Consider the following 22,508-nt stretch of genomic DNA (forward strand, 5'->3'; position numbering starts at 1 on the left):
TTACAGCACCATAGATAGCACTATGTAACCCATTCAATAGGACAGCACGGGGTTATGAAGCTGTGCTTAGTGCCTCCTAACGATCCATGACTACACACCAAAATGTGCAATCTGCTAGAAATAACTGACTTGTGGTCCCTGCATGAGGTCTGACAAACACAGCAGGAATAGGACCTGCTCTGTAATTTGCAACCAGAGCAGTCGGCCCATACATGAGACCGGGGAATCTACTACTGTGTCTACACTCACCGGCCACTTTATTAGGTACACCTGTCCAACTGCTTGTTAACACTTAATTTCTAATCAGCCAATCACATGGCGGCATGTAGACATGGTCAAGACAATCTCCTGCAGTTCAAACCGAGCATCAGTATGTGGAAGAAAGGTGATTTGAGTGCCTTTGAACGTGGCATGCTTGTTGGTGCCAGAAGAGCTGGTCTGAGTATTTCAGAAACTGCTGATCTACTGGGATTTTCACGCACAACCATCTCTAGGGTTTACAGAGAATGGTCCGAAAAAGAAAAAACAACCAGTGAGCGTCAGTTCTGTGGGCGGAAATGCCTTGTTGATGCCAGAGGTCAGAGGTGAATGGGCAGACTGGTTGGAGCTGATAGAAAGGCAACAGTGACTCAAATTGCCACCCGTTACAACCAAGGTAGGCAGAAGAGCATCTCTGAACGCACAGTACATCGAACTTTGAGGCAGATGGGCTACAGCAGCAGAAGACCACACCGGGTGCCACTCCTTTCAGCTAAGAACAGGAAACTGAGGCTACAATTTGCACAAGCTCATCGAAATTGGACAGTAGAAGATTGGAAAAACGTTGCCTGGTCTGATGAGTCTCGATTTCTGCTGCTAAATTCGGATGGTAGGGTCAGAATTTGGCATCAACAACATGAAAGCATGGATCCATCCTGCCTTGTATCAACGGTTCAGGCTGGTGGTGGTGGTGGTGTCATGGTGTGGGGAATATTTTCTTGGCACTCTTTGGGCCCCTTGGTACCAATTGAGCATCGTTGCAACGCCACAGCCTACCTGAGTATTGTTGCTGACCATGTCCATCCCTTTATGACCACAATGTACCCAACATCTGATGGCTACTTTCAGGAGGATAATGCGCCATGTCATAAAGCTGGAATCATCTCAGACTGGTTTCTTGAACATGACAATGAGTTCACTGTACTCAAATGGCCTCCACAGTCACCAGATCTCAATCCAATAGAGCATCTTTGGGATGTGGTGGAACGGGAGATTCGCATCATGGATGTGCAGCCGACAAATCTGTGGCAACTGTGTGATGCCATCAAGTCAATATGGACCAAAATCTCTGAGGAATGCTTCCAGCACCTTGTTGAATCTATGCCACGAAGAATTGAGGCAGTTCTGAAGGCAAAAGGGGGTCCAACCCGTTACTAGCATGGTGTACCTAATAAAGTGGCCGGTGAGTGTATGTAGTAATACATATCCAAAAACAACATATATGCATAAGGCCTAATGTTTCTTTGCCCTGCATACCAGGCATTAGATCCGGACAGGACAACAGTACAAAATGTGTATGAATATTACACATACACTGCTCAAAAAATAAAGGGAAAACGTAACAATATAATTCCAAGTAAATCAAATTTCTGTGAAATCAAACTGTCCACGCAGGCCACGTTCACACGTTGTGTTTTCATTGTGTTTTGAAACCTATTTCAACGGCTGAGGAGAGGTGATTTTCCTAACGGCATTACTGTTAACATGAGCTTACAAAACACATTGTGAATGTGATGTTAACACATACGTTAACATTGTTAACAAATAAACAGTAAACTGTAATGTGATTTGGCAAATCACCTCTCCTCAGCTGTTGTAAAGCGTTTTTAACCGCAATGAAAACACAACATGTGAAAGTGCCTTAAGGAAGAAACACTGATTGGCTCAGTGGCTCAGGTAGTGCAGCTCATCCAGGATGGCACATTAATGGGAAATGTGGACAGAAGGCTTTCTGTGTCTGTGTGTCCAGGGGCACTACCAGGAGACAGGCCAGTACACCGGGAGATGTGGAGGAGGCCGTAGGAGGGCAACAACCCAGTAGCAACTGCTACCTCCACCTTTGTTCAAGAAGGAAGAGGAGCCCTGCAAAATGACCTCCAGCAGCCATAAATGTGCATGTGTCTGCACAAATGGTTAGAATCCTACTCCATGAGGATGGTATGCGGGTCTGATATCCACAGGTGGGGTTGTGCTAATACCCCAACACTGTGCAGGATTCTTGGCATTTGCCAGAGAACACCCTGTTCTCTTTACATATGACAGAGTCTGGAGACGCTGTGTGGAGCAACCTGCTGCTTGCAACATCCTCCAGCATTACCAGTTTGGCAGTGGGTCAGTAATGGTGTGGGGTGGCATTTCTTTGCAGGGCCGCAAAGCCCTCCATGTGCTCGCTAGAGGCAGCCTGACTGAGAGGAGATCCTCAGACCCCTTGTGAGACAGTATGCTGGTGCGCTTTGGCCCTGGGTTCCTCCTAATGTAGGACAATGCTAGACCTCATGTGGCTGGAGTGTCAGCAGCTCCTGCAATATAAAGGCATTGAAGCTATGGCCTGGCTGCTCATCCAGTTGCATCAGACAGTTCAGGAGTTTGCAGATACTTTAGTTCAGGTCTGGGTGGAGATCCTTCAGGAAACCATCCGCAGCCTCATCATGCCAAGGTGTTATAGAGCAGTCATACAGTCATGTGAAAGCCACACACAATACTGAGCCTCATTTTGACTTGATTTAAGGATATATCATCAAAGTTGTATCATCCGGTAGTGCGTTTCTCCACTTTATTTGTGTGCAATTCCAAATCCAAGCCTCCATTGTTTAATAAATTTGATTTCCATTGATGATTTTTTTTTTTGTAATTTTGTTAGCACATTTAACTGTGTACAGAACAATAATATCTCTACAAGCTTCTGGTATGATAGAGTTATAAGAACTACACAGTGTAAAAATCTCAGGACCACCAACACCTGCTGCCTTTATGTATTTCTTACTCTATGAGGAGGGAGGAGGTTTCTGTGTTTGGAAGGGGTAATAGCAGACATGGGAGGGTCCTGGCACCTTAGGGTGATGCCACACAAGGAGTTTTGAACCCGCTTTGGTCAGTTTTTAACCCCTTAAGGACCAGGCCCTTTTTCGTTTTTGCATTTTTATTTTTCACTCCCCACCTTCAAAAATCTATAACTTTTTATTTTTCCATGTACAGAGCTGTGTGATGGCTTATTTTCTGCGTAACAAATTACACTTCGTAGTGATGGTATTAAATATTCCATGCCATGTACTGGGAAGTGGGAAAAAAATTCTAAATGCAGTGAAAATGATGAAAAAACACATTTGCGCCATTTCTTGTGGGCTTGGTTTTTACAGCTTTCACTGTGCTGCCCAAATGACAGGTCTATTTCATTCATTGGGTCAATACGATCACATGGATACCAAATTTGTATAGGTTTTATAATGTTTTCATACATTTACAAAAATTAAAACCTCCTGTACAGAAAAAAAATTCTTCATTTTGCCATGTTCTTGCGCTAATAACTTTTTCATACTTTGGTGTATGGAGCTGTGGGTGGTGTCATTTTTTGCGACTTCTGATGACGTTTTCAATGCTTCTATTTTTAGGACTGTGCGACCTTTTGATCACTTTTTATAGAATTTTTTCTATTTTTCAAAATGGCAAAAAAAAATGCCATTTGCGACTTCGGGCGCTATTTTCCGCTACGGGGATAAACGCAGTGAAAAATGGTTATTATATTTTGATACATCGGGCATTTTCGGACACGGCGATACCTAATGTGTTTATGATCTTTACTGTTTATTTATATTTATATCAGTTCTAGGGAAAGGGGGGTGATTTGAATTTTTATGTTTTTTTAATATAATTTTTTTTTTTAACTTTTTATTTATTTTTTTTACTATTTTTCAGACTCCCTAGGGTACTTTAACCCTAGGTTGTCTGATTGATCCTACCATATACTGCCATACTACAATATGGCAGTATATGGGGATTTTGCATACCATCTATTACAATGTGCAGATCGCACATTGTAATAGATAGCCTCGATCATGACAGCCTCGGATCTTTGTGTGATCCCAGGCTGTCATGGCAACGTATCGCCGCTCCCCGGTGACGTCACGGGGAGTGACGATCGTAGCCAAGGTGGCGGCGCCCACGCGCCACCGGCTCTTTAATGCCGCCGGCAATCAAAGGGTTAACACGCGCGATCGGTGCAAGCACCGATCGCGGGTGTTAGCGACGGGCGTTTGCGTCATTATGAAGCAAATGCCCGGTGAGTATGAAGAGGGCCCAGCCTGTGAGCACTCTTCATACTCCCCCATGCGCAGTAAGACGTAAGGGTACGTCTTATTGCGCTATGGGGTTAAGCAGTCTGTAAAATGCATGTGGTTTTTGAAAACGCATCCATTTTTGATGGTTTTTACCAATTATCTTACCGTATATACTCGTGTATAAGCCGAGTTTTTCAGCACAAAATATGTGCTGAAAAACCTCGCCTCTGCTTATACACGAGTCAATGATAAAAAAATAAATAAATAAATAAATACTCACCCTCCGGTGTCCCCGATGTTCGCGGCACCCCGTGTCTTCTCTAGCCAGCAGAGTCGCGTTCATGCGATCTGCTGGCCTTCGCACACTGATGCGACGCTGTCGCCGCGGATGACGTCATCAGCGGCAAGAGCGCTGCATCACAGTGTGCGACGGCCGGCGCGATCTCCCGGCCAGAGAAGAGTAAAGAAGCCGCGATGGAGATCGGAAGCCGCGACGGAGATCGAGACAACGGAGGGTGAGTATTAAGTTTATTTCTTTATCTGTATACTAATAGGGGCAGGCTGTATATTACATGGGGGCTGGTTGGCTGTATACTACACCCTCGGCTTATACTAGAATCAATAGGTTTTCCCAGTTTTCGGTGGTAAAATTAGGGGTCTCGGCTTATACTCGGGTCGGCTTATACTCGAGTATATACGGTAATTAAAACTAGTCAAAAACTGATGCGTTTAAAAAACAAAAAACGAAAACGACTGCTTAAAAACGGACCAGAAATACTATAGATGTATGCTATAAATATATATATAAATGTCCATATCTACTATCAAAACCCATACTTAAAGAACCCAGGACACTTACTACAGAGGCTGTGGTAATCTTATATTTGTTAATCCTTCTACAATAAACTTTAAGAATTATGCTACCGACCCTGAAGTATTCCTGGGCAGTGTTACTACAGCCCCTCTGTGCTGGAGGTAATCAACACAGGCATGGAACCTACAAGTAAGTGTCCCTGGTTCATGTAGCTTGAGTTTGATGGTAGATTTCCTTTGACCCTTTGCTGCCAACTGATATAATAGTACATTGGCGGATGGCAAGGGGTATGGGGAGGGCTCATCTTGGGATATCATGGGGAGGGATGATTTGTTGCCATGACAGCCTGAAGTCTATGAGACCATGGTCATTGTACACTGTTACACATTTATATCAATCCCATCCTCTTTTTCACCATTTCAACACAAAAAAAAAATCTAATAAAAATAATTGATCAACATGATGTGCAAACTCCAAAATGTTAGCAATGAAAGTCATCACGTCCTTCAAAAACTGTAAATTGCTCCGTACACAAAAAAAAATAAAAATATATAAAATATATATATATATTATTAGCGTTAGAATATGGCGAAAAGGTTTTTTCCCCCAAATCCAGAAGGTTTCCTTATTTAAAATCTGTTAAAACGTAATTAAAATTTAGATCGGTATTATTATAAAGTAAAGGTGTGATTTAAGAGAGCTCAATGAAAGCCGTTAAACCAGAGACCAAAAAATTTCACTGCATTTGGAATTTTTTTCCAGCTTCCCAGTAAAGGTACATTCACACGCAGTATGCCTACCGTGTGCTGGAGAGGAGGAGGAGGAGGAGAGGACCCCTACCCCCGCCATAAGAAACAGCAGCGCCCGGCCGCACACTCGGGAAAAGCTCTATCACTGCACGGTGTACGGCGCGGAGCGGTGCCACACGTGGCGGCCATTGCCGTCTATGGGAAGGTACATATGGCCGCATGTATGTCCCCCCATGATGGCCGTCTGAATGAACCTTTAATGCCATGGACCATTAAATAACATCACTAGTAAGAACAATTTATTACACAGAAAACCAGCCCTTAAACAGCTCTGTTCACTGAAAAATTAAGGGGAAAGGCATCGCAAAGAAGGAGTTCATATTGAAGCGCTGCAGAATTTGATGGCGCTATGTAAATAAATATTAATTTGTTTATTGGCAATGACTGTACATTTGCCAGTATATCTGAGAGCTAAGGCATTTCAGTGGGTTTACCCTGAGAAAGTCATCAACTATTCAGAAACTCTGGAAGGGCGGCTGTAATGTGCAGGTTAATAGAACTGTGGTTCATAGTTCAATGGAAATCCAAAAGCCAAGTCTGTATCGACCACTGATAACAGAATTCTCAATTCGCCAAAGATTAAACTTTTTTGCTAAATAAATGTACCATTTTCCATTAAAATAAGCCTTCTGTATTGTCTGTCAATTCCTCTCCATTGTCAAGACCCATCTTGCCATAGGATCCTTACACATGAATCTGTTGGTCATGTGAGGGACCTCCAACACAAGTCTATCTTATGATCAGAGAAACCCACAAAGCCTTTCCGTTCACTGCAGCAAGCAGAGGTATTAAACCATGATGGATTAATATGGAAAGCACGTTCAGAAACATTGTAAAAAGTTTACCATTGAAAGAACACAAAAGACTAGTCCTGTAGGAAAATAACAGCTCAGTTTATCTTCTTTGTCAACACACACTCCTCTACTTACAATTCCAAGACGTTCCATCAAAACAAGTTATTTGCACGGCAAAGGGACCAATGTGAAAGAAGGAAGCAATAGCTGGAGTCAAGGCAGATCATCAGTGTCAATAATATTCACAGTTTGACTGAAATACCTAAAAAGACATAAGGTCATCGAATAAACCACAATATAGAGGCAGCCCAGTATAAGCCACACTCAGCAAGTGCTGCAGTAAAAAATTAGAAACTGGAGTTATTTTTGGGAAATAAATGTATTTACAGTATTAAAATACAAAAAGTACGCCTGGTGGTAGTTAACACAGGTAGGAAACTCTTGTGACCAACAATTCAGATCAACCCAAGTATCCAGTTATCTGGAGGTGTGCGGGATAGGCCGCCCTCCCACATGTAGCAAGAGATAATAGAGGGGGGGGGGGCACAACTTCATGCAGAGATCTCCATGCAGTCGCTTCCTGAATAACACCAGGGTCAGGTATCGCCATGTTTGCTGCATATAGTCTGTACATCAGGTTAATAGTGGATGGACAGCAATCTCTACTACATTATTGTACTAGCAGTGCCGGAATACTTGGAAACGTCTAATAATTTACATAAAGAAGTTGCTTTTTTTTTTTTAAGGGAATATGGGAAAACAAATTTGAAATAGAAATTTTTTTGCCCAAATGTATAGCTGGGAGGGTTTATGGTAAGGGCTGCTACTTGCTGTCCAGGTCTAGTCTGTTCTCACATCGGCTCATAGCTCATGACAAGCAGTTAAAAACATTTGGGGAGAGGGGTCTTTATATTACATTCTACAACTGAGCACCAGTTTCTGTCCTAACAAATAAAAACAATGAGCCTCTGGCAGTACAATGCCACTCCACCCGCCCCTACCCTTTCCCCATCCCCTCGAAAAATAAGTGACTAAAATGGGCTTAATTAACACTAGCTTAAATCACATCTACTATTTGGTGCTACATGATTCCAATACAGCTATATACGGTACAATTATACAAAAAGGTGTTAACATCTAGAAATACAACCAAAAAGAAAGATAGCAAACAAAACCTATTATAAAGACCATGGTTTTTTTTTTCCTTTTTCAATTTTTTTGCTCGTTTTTCGATTTTTACAGAAAAAAAATACTTTTGAAGTATGCATTTAGTACAGTAAGTTGTCCATTCTTTTAAAGAAAATCTACTGCAAGCAAAAAAAAAAAAAATTATCAACCTTCAGAATTAAATCACATAGCATTACTAAGCATATACCCAAAAAGTGTACAATATGCACACTTGAAAAACAAAAAAAAAAAAAAAATAATAAATCGAGGAACAGGCGAGTGTCTATGTGGAGGTGAAACGTCCAATTTTCATCGTTGTGGTGGAAAGTCTGGATGCAACTAGTCTCTCCTGAAGGGTGGGAAGAAAAAGAGGGGTGGGGCAGGGGCACTTTACAAAATACACTTGAAAACTGGAAAGCGGGTAGTAACAGAGCATTGTAAGCACTGGATTGTAGAATTGTTTCCACTGAAGTCGACTACAGTACTTTATCAAAACTGTCTCAGGTGATGGGTTGGCTCCTTTTAAAATGCATCCCTGGAAATCATGTACAAAGGGAAGGCGTATTTCTGTCATACACCTGTAAAGATGCGGCTAAGATGTCTTTCCATTTGTGAAGTGTTACTGGTTGTTTTTGGCTTTGGCGTGTGTTAAAATATGAGATTTCAGATTGGTGGACTGAGCAAATTTCTTGTTGCAGCCGTCAAAGGGACACACATAGGGTCGGTCGCCGGTGTGAATTCGCACGTGAGTGCGCAAATTGAAGTCCAAAGAGAAACGTTTTCCACAACCTTCAAATGTGCACTGGAAGAAAAATAGAGTCCAATTACACAAGGAGATAAAGTCATGCAATGCTCAAGATTTAGAGGGTCACTATGGTCAATGCACAATATAAAGGTCTGTCATGTCTATTCTTCAAGGAGAAATGGAACCGCTGTAAGTAGTCAGAGAGAGAAAGAAAGAAGAGGCACTACACAGATGGCCTATAGATTTTACAATTCTTTATCCTCCCTGTGGAGACACTACAAGTAATTTGAGCCCTTGCTTCCAGGTTCCCCTAGAGATTACAGCTGGTAACTAGGGGTCATAGCAATTAGAGAACCAGTGAACAGTTTCATTTCAGGAGACCGATCTAACAAAACCAGGTTAAAAAAAACAGCGAATATTTACCCTTTAAAGGGAACTGGTCATCAGATGTTGATCTATCAACGTAATGACAGGGTCCTGCAGCTTACAATGCACATAATATTTTTAGCAAAATGCAAAGTTTAGTTGAGGCGAAAATAAACACTGAAATGGTAACTGACTATAACCCTATGAAACAAATATTGTTAAATGGGCGGCTCAAGGAGTCATCATGGCAAAAACTTGCCGACATACGTAGAAAGATGTGGCACTCACCAAGATGATCCTTCAGAAGTTAAATACGGCGTCCTGTACCCCTTGATGATCCTTCAGAATATTAGTGGGTGCATAAAAGGGGTACAGGACACCTTATTAAAATTCTGAAGGATCATCTCGGCAAGTGCCGCATCCCTTTCTACATTTGTATGCTTGAAGTATACCACTGCTGAGCACCTCTGGTTTCCTTTCCACTGCTACTGGCGCTGCCCAGGACTCCACAATTGACCCCCGGTTATACTTTTAGTGGAATGCGAATAGGAGCAGTGCCATTGCTGCTGTTTCTTCTGTGACTGTTGTGGTAAAAATTTCCTTAGTTACCTGTTTACTTACCACCTTTTTAGCGAGTCACTGCACATACCAGTTTCCAAACATTCACATTAAAGAAGCATTTTCATTTCTGGAAATTAATGTTCTTGTTTGTATTCTATAAAGTTGTACAACTTTCCAATATACTTTGTGTATCAATTCCTCAGGGTTTACTAGATCTCTACTAGTCAGTCTATAAAAAGCCTCTGTGTTTACCATCAGTGGACAGAAATTGGACCATTGTCAAACAGGTGCATGGCTCGTTAGTATCAGAGAGGGTTATCAGAGCTGTGTGTTTTAACGAGCTGTGCCCCTATGTTACCATGGTCAGATTTCTGTCTACTGGAAGTAAACATAGAAGTTTACTACAGATTCACAGCAAGCAGAGGTCTAGGAAACTGTCAGTAATTGATGCAGAAAGTGTATTGGAAAATTGTACAACATTTTATAATACAAACAATTACATTTATGAAATGGGAAGGAATACCCCTTTAAAGGAAACCTACCACTGCTCGCATGATAAAATCATGCGAGCAGACCACCTGGTAGGCTATTTAATACTGATGCCGGCACATACTTTCGTTAGACACGGCGATCGTTAGTTTAGATAAAAAAATGTTTTACTTACATATGAAAATATTCCTCCGGTGCTACCCCTACGTCATCTTCGGAAGGGAGATGCCTTCCGATCTTTAATTATTCACGCCTCCTTCATTGTAGCAGTTTCCTTCTGGTGCCGAGAGCCGTGACGTCACGAAGCTCTCGGCACCTATCGCGCATGCGCAGATACTAACTCTCACGCAGCCGGACAGCGATAGGTGCCGAGAGCTTGGTGACATCATGGCTCTCGGCACTCGAAGGAAATGGCTACAATGAAGGAGGCGGGAACAATTAAAGATCGGAAGCCATCTCCCTTCTGAAGATGACGTAGGGGTAGCACCGGAGGAATATTTTCATATGTAAGTAAAACATTTTTTTATCTAAACTAACGATCGCCGTGCCTAACTAAAGTATGTGCCGGCATCAGTATTAAATAGCCTACCAGGTGGTCTGCTCGCATGATTTTATCATGCCAGCAGTGGTAGGTTTCCTTTAAGCAGATAGGTCTCCACCTCACTTCACTGTTTCCATACAGGTTGTGGTGTCGACTCCATTGTTTAGTGCCAGGTGCTGGACTGCCAGAAAAGTAGGGTACATGATAATGGAGCTGAGAGAAGGTCCTACCATGGTGACATGGTGAGTCATGTGGGCATATCACAAGGCACAGATGCTTTATTTCCATTTAGTTAGGTGCAATTTCAAAATAAAATTTCAGTAGTTAGAGACTTTTTAGCAAAATACTAGGTTGAGTTATGTGGATTGTAAGCTGCAGACACCTGTCACTAGGTTGATGGGTAAAGACCCAGTGACATTTGTATTGGCCCTGTAAATTTTTTGTTTTCAGGCTTTTGATGGTCGAGATCTAAAACATGTAACTTAGTGCACCCCCACATCAATATAGTAGTTTGAGCACTAGTTTTCTATGCAACTTTTTTATGGCACTATTCTGGAGTGCCCATAAGAGAGTTGCTTTATTTTAATTATGCTTTCTGAAATGACAACCTCCAATTGCTGTAAATTGTTCCTTTTTTAATGCATTATTTCATGGCAAACCTACGTTCACATAAGGCAGTTCCAATTAATTTTAAAATGCATTACATCACAAGATAATGTATATGCACAGGTGTGTTGAAAGTTGCAACACAAGTTTCGTCTAAAGACCTTTATTGGTAATGATTAACAATGCAAAACATAGGTTACTTTCAAAACACATGCATTTTGCCTGTGCATTTGTAATTTGTTTCAAAACAACGCATCATGTGAAAGCAGTCTTAGAGGTGGTTATAAAACCTGTTAAAGAACTGGCATGAGAGTTGCAGCCAGTTCTGTGATCTGTACTGTTAGCTGACACCTTCTGCTCTACATATACAGTGCAGAGACAGCGGTGCCTTCCTGCTATAACAAGGCCTCAGCACATATAAAACGTGACCAGTAGATACCTGAAAAGGCTTCTCGCCGGTGTGAACCAGCTGGTGTCTCTTAAGTTTCGAACTTTCAACAAAGGCTTTTCCACATTCTGCACAGACGTGTACCCGTGGACCATGTGTGTGTAAGTGTTTCCTCATTGCAGAGTTATCCCTGAACATTTTTGTACATCCCTGGAAAAGAAACAAATACAACAGCTTGGTAAATGTAATCAGAGAAGTTGGGATTGTTCCTACGCTTGTATTGGCAATCAATTGGATTTCTGAAAACCCTATTCAATCTTTTATGGTCAGAAAATCCTGTACAAAAAACTTGACTTGGGGTACCTGCACATGTATGGCTGCTGGATTTATCTCAGCGGTAAATCGGTAAGTATGTGAAACCAGGCGATTTCTGATGCGTATAATGTGCAGTCGGTCGATTTAAGCACTGTGGTCTGCAGCAATAACTGACATCAGCATTTACAGTGGAATTGTTGCACAAAACGTGAATGGGATGGTCATAAAGAGGCTGAGGGTTTACAGTGTGGCAAATCCATGCGCTACACAACATGTGCAGATACCCTTTGATTGAACCTTTCCAAGAAGCTGCCGCATGATGGGGAGCCAAAAATGCAGATTTTAACATGATTATGCTTTGCCTCCTGTGGCTCAGTGCAGTTTGCACTGAAGACTCCTGATTTATCAGATAGTAACCAGAACATGACTTAAACTTATGTGAACCTAAACTAAGTGGTGTAACAGAGTATCTAAACGGCATTTTAGCTCACAACCGCTTCAAATCACTGTACACTTAAATACATAAACTTATTCAGACTGTGGTTCTGAAATGGAGAAAAAAAAAAAAAAAAAAAGGGGCTATTGCACCCTATAGATCTTTCTGTATGGGGGAAATACACAAGCTGAGACATGACATGCTACAAATCAGAAATCTGTATTCTGTCCTAGACCTTGCATGTAATTGCAATATACATTGTATGATTTTTAAATTTTACATGTGGATTTTCGATTTTGCCTTCTTCCCTTAAAGGAAACAATGTGAGAAAGCCAAGTTACCTTATGGGGACAGGCAATCGTCCTTGGAGCATCATCTTCTTTGATTTTCCTGGGTTTCATTCTTGAAAGGAAAAAATGCATTGTACATGATCAGGGTAGAAACATATTGCAGAAGTGACATACAGAATGCATGGAAATACATAATTATTAATAAGAAAAACAGCCATTTCCTCCCCTGCATTCATAACACGATACCTGTCAAATCTGTCTATGCTGGTTCTGGAAGATGCCTTTAAAAATCTAAAATTATTCCCATTTTTTTATTTTTCTGCTGTAAAGCAACTGTCTGCAGCAGCTCTCTCATTGTTCTGTTAGCAAATGGAAACAAGCTATTGTCTCAGGGAATACATAACACAGCTATAAAATAAGCCAAGAAAGTTTTTCCCATTTCTAATGCCCTTAGAATGGTCAATAATAACCTTGTCTAAACTATGGTTTATAAGTAGATACAATATGGCCAGCAGTATATTACTTGCTCATTCCTTGGCAAAAGTGGAGCAGGTCATGGAGAGTCAGATGCACTGCACAATTGGGCACAGACACATGTCACTTAACTCAGTGTCAGTTGTGTATGAATGCAGGAATCGGTAGTGTGGAGGTGTGGAATTCAATCTTTACAATGCATTGGCTTAGCTCCGTCCTCTGGGAGAATCACGGCAGTACCCACATCAGTGTGAAGCGAAAGCAATGTATGCCATCTATAGCAGCCTTATTATCAGTCCGCACTAGCCCTAATTGTGTGTGCCAGCCACAGGTTTGTCCAAGCAACATGCGACTGCACAAGTAAAGTGCGAAGCGGAAACAATAAGCCTCCTCTCCTTCACAGACCCCATAGCCTGTCAATGTTTCATTATGGTGTTAAATGCTTTAAAAGGAAGAGTAATTATCTGGACAAATGTGGTAGATGTAACATTTATTATAGATCTCTTGCTTATTCAAAGTTTGTATCATTAGAGGACACATGGTTTTAAAATGTGGATGGACTGAACTAGAGAACTTGTGCAGGTAGAAACTGCATGCTGTTAAAGCTGCCAAACGAGGTGGTATGCTTTTGTATACAGCCCAATAATATTAGAAAGGATAATGAGAAAATAACATACACCAAACCATATTTAAGGTCTTTAACTTCCAGCATGTACCTTTGTTTGTCATTTAACAGATGAGGATTTAAAGTAGGATCACATACCTTGCAAATTCTGCCAACTGCTTAGGATCAGACAGGTCAATGCCCGGTATTCCCCCAGGAGGGAGTTTCTTTCCGGTCATGTATTCGGAATAATCAGGTGGGGAGTTTTCGCCAATAATCTGTTCTTCCACCACAGTTTCATGGTCAATGTCTTTCTTATCATCTGTAACAAAGAAGACGGGTTGTATTATTTCAAGGTCTTTCGAAATGTGCAAATTGGTGACAAAACAGTCATCTGGAGAAAGGACCTGTTGACACGTTCTACCGCTTACAACAGAGAGCCGTGGGAAGAGACCTTGTGTCTGATAGAATGTCCCTTTATCTGTCTGTGAGAGCACATCACATGCCATTAACACTATAATATTTGTATATCAGAATTTAAGATGCTTCCCCCCATGGGTGGTATCCAGTTGGGACCGAAGGCGAAATTGTACTTTTGAGAATATCGTTCTTGAGATATCAATAGTTGCCCGGAATAAAGAGAATTTTGCTGGAAACCTCATTGAATTGGACAGAGGCCGGAACATAGAGAAACCAGCAACGTAACGGTAACAACCCTCGTCTATACTGTGACACTTTGTTCAGTCTAATCACCTGACGGAGGAAGGTATTAAACCCCAAGCAATGACAACCTGTAGAATATCTACAATTCTTAAATCCTATGATTTCTGGAGTAGACGAATGAATATTTGCTAGAGCACAATACACCTACCAGTCTTCTCTTCTCATCTACAACAGAAGGCTGGTAGGAGGTAACATCTCTTCTGCATGTGAGCACTGGAAGACTTCTCAATACACTTCATACACCACCATGTAGGCACCCCGGGGAATAAGTTGACCACTTAGGACCCCCCCCATGCCCACCAGAACAGACACAGAAACAGTGTAAGTGTTTTACGAACAAGGTCAGTCAGGACATGCTTCATAGCGCCCACATGGCATATACTGTGCCAATACTGTCTGCTGTACTTTACCATAAATTATAGAGTATTTCTGTATATGGAGACATCTATTTTCATGTACAATAAGATAGTGACAATTTCTACCTATGGAATATGTCAGAAGCCTCTGTAGGTAGTATATATTGCAAAACACCTAACACATACTTTAAAAGCATCCAATTAAATGTTATATCACCTATATATCAAGCCAGAGATACAAGTTACAACTCCTGTGTTCAGTTTATGTGACACCGTGCCTGTGTATGTAACAGACACAGAGCATAATGACCTGGTCAGGGAAAACAGATAAAAATTGGCTTGGTACAAAGCCCAACCATTTCATACATATATGACAACAACCTCTGAGAGCCAGAAGGGGTCCTACTTGAAAAGGATTTCCATCCCCTATGTCAGTGATGGCAAACCTTTAGAGCCTGAGTGCCCAAACTTCAACCAAAAGCCACTTATTTATTGCAAGGTGCCAGCAAAGCAATTTAAGCAGCAATTTATTTCTCCTTGTTATTTGACAACTTTCAAGCGTTCAGCCGCCTTAAGACTCCAACACATTTGAAAGGAAGAGGGCAAATTCGCCTATCATTGTAGGAAGATTCTTTGAGTCCTGTCTGGTGAACTGCATGCTGGGGTGATGGCCCAGGTGCCCACAGAAAGGGCTCCGAGTGCTGCCTCTGGCACCAGTGCCATAGGTTCACCACTTTTCGTTCCCTTACTTTGAGCACACATTTTCTGTCACACTTGCAACATGTCATTGATAATCTATAACCCAATTCTTGTGTACAGGAACCTACTGGTTATGACCCTATGTGTCACCTAAGGCCTAACTCTAGTATTTACCAAGTACAATGCATGAGATTACTTAGAAAGTGAACTCGCACACACATGATCTCAATACAAAAAATGCTTCACTTCCTGCTGCGCAAAGCCGAGCCCTTTGTGTCATATACATGAAGGGAATTCAGCAGTGACATGACCCACAGTACTGTGCTCCATATATCTCACACATACAGATTACTGTGGAATAGCAGAAGCTGCATCACACTTCCTGTTACATCCAGGCAGGAAGCCTGGTGTTCATCTCACAGAGCACAATGCCCCTGTGTAACAAGAGTATGACAGAGTAACACTGACATGACAACATGTACCTGACCTGGAGCCACATACTGCAAGATCTTATGGACCAGCCATCAATGCAATCTCTAGAAATACAGTACAGTACAAATTTATTCCGGATCAGCTATGAAAAAGGTTCCAAATACAGGTGGCCCGTGGAGCTATTCTGGTGGCAGGATTTGTGAACAACCATCTGATCTACATACAGTCCCATTTCCATATATATTGCAGGATATAGGAGTACTGTTACTGCCAAATATTCCCAATGCTCGTCAATATGTCACTACAAACCAGCCCATTGACATTAATGTGGAGATTTTTAGGGGAAAAAAGCAGATTTCTAACCGTAAACAATAATATGTGTCGTATAGTTTTGGCAACTTCTTGGAACATGTAAGGTGTACGCAGTATAAGATCAGAGAGAAAAGAGAATGCGTTCTTATAGCAGCAGGATATTTTGTAGCCGCTTTTACTACACGTGACTACAGATAACCCAGTGACAGACACAGGGGGCACAATTCACACATGGCAGAGTATATCCACTGCAGGCGCACCCCTTTCGAACGCTCGACCCAGACTTATTTCCCAATTGTCAGCCCAACAGCTAATCCGGCAAATTGTAGCTCCTAATGATTAGTCATGGGTAGGATTGTTCAGGATTAACCCCATACGGGGATGTGGGGTCCGCTCATTTCTAACTTCCCACAAATATTGTAAAGAACAGCATTCATGTAATATATGTGGTATGCATATGTAATAAATACACCACTGTGCCACAGTAAGTAGGTCAGCACCCCCCCCTGCAGCTGCCTCGATATTACAAGTCCCATCATTCCCATGAGCTAGCGGAGCACGCTGGGAGTTGTAGGCCGCACACATATAGCACCATGAATAATTTCCAGGAGGATCAGACATTTGTCTTGGCTCTTATTTAATACACAACTTGTGACACCCTGAGCACATGACGGGCACACACCACACCCCCTCCCTCCAGCCATGGATTTCACATCACTCAGTGCCCTGGCATCATGCAGCAACCAGCTGCCACACAATAGATGTAGCAGAGCCCACTCGTCTATAGGATGGGACCAGAGGATACAAGCACAAAACTGAGCCATCTGCAGCCAGTATGTCCGAGGGTGGGCTCTGCACTGTACACGTCCTAAAAGTGGTCATGCTGGGACTTGTAGTGTCTGGTGTATACACAGCCACATACATGAGTATATAGGTTTCTCTGCATCTTGGCATCATATCCAGGACTGGACCGTGACAGGAAACCCATTCCCACAGGAAAACCTCTCCTCATCCTCTTACTGGGAGCCCTGCCTGTGATATCCTTCCATGAAGCGTCACTGTCAAGGAACTACAGCTCCCAGCATGCCCGGTTATCTGAAGGCTGAACATGAATGCAGGGAGGATAGGAGTTGTAGTGATAGATGACAGGGATTATACACAGGGGATAGATCTATAATCCACTATGTCCAATAACGACACCAGATAACCATGTCACACACACACATATTATAGAATATATACAGAGGCCGGCAGCCATGACACCAGTCACCTCAGCAGTGCGGGCTAAGGTCACCCTCACAGCCGCCCTCAGCCTCCATGGCGCAGTCCCCGGTGCTGGAGGAGCCGGGCTGCAGAACAATACCCCGCCAGCCCAGAGCCCGGGAAGCGGAGGGAGACATGGCGGCCGCCCCTCCCCCCGTCTCCTCAGCACACCACGAAGTGCGCCATTGCGGCCTAGTCCCCGGGCCCTCAGCAGAAGCGCCGCTTCCCGCTCGGCCGCCGCCATGTTCAGACGCCATCTTCCCCGGCCCTCACACATACACATAAACGGCCATGTTTTTTCGGGTCCGCCATACTGTCCAGCGAACATGGCGGCGCCCAGCAACACATCAAAACATGGCTCCCCCTGTGAGAGAATAAAAGCCGGGCGTCCCCCGGAGCGGCACGCACTCACCCGAGGCCCACATGGTGACGGAGAACTCGCCCTCCAGGGTCTTGATCTGCACCTGCTTCTGCTCCCATTTCCTGGCGCTGGGCTCGGCGCCGCTCAGGTAGCTCTTCTTGCTGCTCTTCTTACCGCTGCCGCCTTTCTTCATGCCCCGGCCACCGGCCCCGGAGCTCTTCCCGGCCACCGTCACCAGAGTCTGCTCGATGTACTCGTCCTCTCCGGCCGGGTTGGGCACCGGGATGAGGATCTGGTCGTCATCGTAGCCGCCGTCCGCCCGCAGGTCCGAGTCATCGCCGCCCACCACCTCCTCCCGGGTCTGCACTAGGATCACCTCCTGGTGGTGGTGGACGTGGCTCGGGTCATCAGAGTCCAGCGGCTGCAGGGCGATCATGGGCTGGTGATGGTGGTCATCGTCGTCATCCTCATCGTCGTCCACCACGGTCGTCTCGATAGTCTCCACGGGGATAGATTCCACCTCGATCTCGTGCAGTTCCACCAGCTCGGCCGGCATCTCGGAGCCGTCAGCGGCAATGTATAGCGTGTCGCCCGACGCCATCGTGGCGAGCCCCTCGGTCTTCTCTCGTCAGCCCCCCCGCCCGCTTTCTCCGTTTTTTTTTTTTTTTTGGAATTTATTATTATTTTTTTTTCCTCCGCCTCCTTCAACACAAATAGCAACTCCAGCCCGCAAATCTCGTCGCCGCCGTCCGCTCCGGCATCATCTCGCGAGAGCAGACATTTCAACGGCCGCGCGACTGTTGGGAGGAGGCGGCGGGCGGCATCCTGGCAGTAAGGGGGGGGAAGGGGCGGGCCGGCAGCTGCGGGGACATCACGTGGTCGTAAGAGGGGCGGGCCAGGGAAACACGACGGAGGCATCACGTGACAGCGGGGCGGGGCTGCCGCTGATTTGTCAGAGGCTGTCAGTGTAAGCGGGCGGAGATTGTGACGTCACAGCTGGCCGTGGGAAGAATGTGACACATGACAGGAGGAGCCCATGCGCGCCCGGCCAGTAGTGCTGCCCTGCACGGGTAGTATACATCCACAGCTCATAGTCATCCCTCTACATGAAGGGGTTAACCCTTCATGAAAAATAAAGTTTGGGCATTGAAAATTCTTATTGTTTAAAAAAAAAAATCATTTTGTGGATGTGACAGTATTGCAGTTGTGCAGAGTAACCAATAGGTGGAATCTTGTACAGCTATAGTACAGAGCTATGGTGGCAGTAATGAGGCGACTGCTGCCCATCACTACACAGGACTGGAGCATATTAATATGCTTGGATAGCAGAATCTTTGGGATTGGCTGTGCAGCCAACAATCCGCCAATATGTCCGGGTTCTGCAGCCAAACCCCAAATCCAAAAGTCAGGTCTGCTCATCTCTTCTAATAGTAAAAACTCTGGAGAACTCCTTTAATCTCTCCTCTGTCATGTGGGTGGTGCCAGGTTGGACTTTCCAGCCCATGTCCGCCCACCTGACAGTAAAGAGTGTTATTAGATTATCGGGTGCTGAGTTATCAGCACTGACCAGTGTCGCTTCATAGGATGATAATAGGTGATAAGGTGTTGTACCCATCCGATGATTTGGTTCCCCCACAGATCACAATAATGGGGGTCTGTTGTACCTGTCATCCTTATACCAATGACAAAGATAACTAAGCAAAATACTCAGCTATTTCTGTCAATACCGTAAACAATGAAGCACATCCATCCATTTCTGTACAGAAGGCCTCCAAGCCTCATTTTTTTCTCCCATCCACTCCTGGTTTGGACATCCAAAATTACTTCAGCACTAATACGAAAGCACCTTCTCGGGGGTTCCTCAGAGTCGCTTTATGAGGACGAGGTGCTCATATAAAACGTCCCAGACAAAAAGGCCACTATGATGTTTGATGCATGCAGTCCAGGGTCCTAGTGTGCAGGATCCATAGTCCAAGACAAAAAGGGGAGAGAAGACCACAGCATCCAATATGATAAATAAATAGATTGGTTGCTGTCTTTTTTTCATATAAAACTTCCCCACACTTGTCCCCACTAGTAGACTCCATATCGGAGGTCATATAATTATATACCTCCAAGTCAGTATATGTCTTCAGGGGCATGGGGGGGGGGGATAGGACACAACCGACGCAGAACAATGCCCGCTCCTCCACACTACGCCTACTCCTCCAATCACAAAATGGCGATGTTGGAGAGCGTTGAGCTAGAAAGATCTGCCCAAAAGTCGTCACAGATCGCTGGCATTGGCCCGTCTGCTGGCATTGGTCCTGTGATGTCATCAGAGGGGTGTTGACTGGCAATGCCGACACCTCCCACCGAGATGTCACCCTGCCTCGCGACAATGTGACGTCCAAAGTGCCAGTAATGCTCACATCCGATATATCGGACACTGAGCATTATGTCACTGCGTTCAGCATCCGATATATATCGGATGCGGAGCATGAACAGGTCAATAATTTTGTGTGTGTGTTTTTACTTTATATGTCCCCCATGAGGTCATAAAAGACCCCTAGGGGACATTTTCACTTTTTTTTTTTACAAGTTTTCCCCTGTAACTGGGGCATCTATAAGAGCCTTAGTTACAGGGGAAATTACCACTTCTCACTGGGGACTCTGATCAGAGCAGCAGCTCTGATTAACCCCTTTAGACCCGGCGGTCATGTGACCGCCGAGTCTAGGAAGCCGGCTAAGCTCCTTATGCATTGTGCTCATTCAGCGCGATGCACGGAAAAGGGAGAAGCGGTAATGAACTGCATCTCCCTAGGGTCTCCAGGTGTCTCCAACACCCGGAGAACGGGTCCTGCTCCTGCGCTCAGAAAACTTCAGCGACAGCGATGTTTAGATGTCATCGGGCGGTCCGAAAGGAGCTAATAGCATACTGACCCATTGGTTTCCATGGGTCTGTTCACAAGTCTGTTTGTTTTTTGCATTGATGTGCTGACTGAGAAAAATATTGCTGCATGCTTCATTATTTTTTACATGTACACCATGGACCTCTGTAGAAGTCTATAGAAAAAAACAGACGGCAAGTGAATGAAATCTGTAAACGGTCCATTTTTTTACTCAAACGTTGCTAGGCAGTGAATTTTGCTAGGGCAAATTACATTAGCAAACCTTATTTTTACCTTTATTTTGTAAACCTGAAAAAAACCAGACTTCAATACATTATGGAGTGCACACTGATATCACGCGTCACAGACACGTCTGTCTGAATGAGCCCTTACAGTTGTTCATTGCAGCCTGGGGGGTAAAGTTCAGTAAATTATCAGCATCTGTGGGGCTAAGACCTCTTTAACATTTGCGTTGCAGATCACGACAGAGTCCAATGCGTGAAAAACCTGATGTTTTTGCTAGGAGTCATTAGCATTTTTTCTATGACAATTGATCAGTAAAGTTGTTTCAGAATTCAATGTGTTTTTTTTTATGCATCTGCAAAGACTTGTATGGGGCATTTTTCACGCATGTGACTTGCAAAAGTATTTTCACACGCCTTTAAGACAATGCTGTTAAAACACATTGGTCCAGATTAACTAAATCACAAGAAGTGCCTTTTGTGTCACGGCTGCAGTATTCTTCATGGGACACACATTTCTGTTCTGAAACGTGCGTTCCGCTGCTCAGTTGGACTGTGGCCACATGTAACATGCAAACCCAATCTGCAGAACTCACGTGTGAAAAACCCTAGTGGGAAAAGGTCCTAGGATCATCTGTAAGTTTGGGACTGCCTGTGTTCATTAAAGTGCATATCTGTTACAGAGAATTGACATGATTCATATTTTTTGAGCTACAGTTTTTATTCCGAAAAAAAAAACACTCAGTCTACATTACTCTGCCAAAATGACATTCATTTAAATGACACCAGTAATACGCAGCATGTGCAGTTGTCCTCGCTGTGTCGGCCGGCGAAGAATGAATTGGAAGAGTAACTCAAGCGCAGAACTACACTATGTCTTCATAAAAAAAAATGTACTATGTGTATTGACATCTTTAACGGGTTTATCTAGACACTAAATATGTAACAGACAAATTAGTGGAGTTCTCCACCATACCCTGTAGGCACAACATCACTTGGTGGATCTGAGAACCAAGGACCGTGTCCTGGACGGATATCTCGGACCGTCTACATTCGCTGCTGTAATTACGTACAGGCGGCTCATTCGTCCTCCTGCGTTTGAGCCTTAAGCACCTTTTATGAAGCCAAAATATTTGTCAAATACAAATGGTTTAATGTGTATGTGACAAATATTTGTATATGGGGCCATTTGTCTATGACAGTTTCTTATATTGAATAGAGGTAATAGAGATTGTGAACCAATAATGAAGTGTTTAAACAGAGGAATAGATACTAATAGTACAAATACAGGTGGTAAATGGTGAAGCGACACAATCTCAAACAGGTAGTCACGTTACATTACCATTGGTGGAGATCAGGGGAGAGTAGAGGACCCCACGCGTATCGCCCGTCTAGCGGGCTTCGTCAGGGGATAAAGGTGTAATGAATAAGATGCCCTTAAATAGCCCCAGACGGAGACCTGATGCGACTCAGCCGTAAAGCCAGCACGCGAGAGGTGCGCGACGTCACTTCCGGTTTCAACCGGAAGTGCGTCATAG

General features: G+C 43.7%; 1 protein-coding gene across 1 annotated transcript; it reads right to left on the bottom strand.

Moving 5' to 3' along the window:
* Positions 1 to 6,810: 6,810 nt before the first annotated feature.
* On the bottom strand, positions 6,811 to 18,707 carry YY1 (YY1 transcription factor). The gene is made up of 5 exons (XM_072116162.1): positions 17,910 to 18,707; positions 13,872 to 14,034; positions 12,686 to 12,746; positions 11,645 to 11,803; positions 6,811 to 8,699 (listed from the first exon to the last, which is right to left on the bottom strand). Exons 1-5 carry the CDS (start codon positions 18,457 to 18,459, stop codon positions 8,517 to 8,519), a joined length of 1,116 nt encoding a protein of 371 aa, XP_071972263.1. The 5' UTR covers positions 18,460 to 18,707; the 3' UTR covers positions 6,811 to 8,516.
* Positions 18,708 to 22,508: the final 3,801 nt, after the last annotated feature.

This window comes from Engystomops pustulosus, chromosome 7, assembly GCF_040894005.1.
Source record: "Engystomops pustulosus chromosome 7, aEngPut4.maternal, whole genome shotgun sequence".
Classification (NCBI taxonomy): Eukaryota; Metazoa; Chordata; class Amphibia; order Anura; family Leptodactylidae; genus Engystomops; species Engystomops pustulosus.

Bases quoted from the DNA above. Each gene is read 5' to 3' on its own strand.
- YY1 (XM_072116162.1), bottom strand. From the start codon at position 18,459: ATGGCGTCGGGCGACACGCTATACATTGCCGCTGACGGCTCCGAGATG. The intron at 14,035-17,909 runs GTGAGTGCGTGC...TCTTTGTTACAG, and splicing joins CGTCACCATGTGGGCCTCGG to ATGATAAGAAAGACATTGAC. The intron at 12,747-13,871 runs GTATGTGATCCT...TTTCCTTTCAAG, and splicing joins CAGTTGGCAGAATTTGCAAG to AATGAAACCCAGGAAAATCA.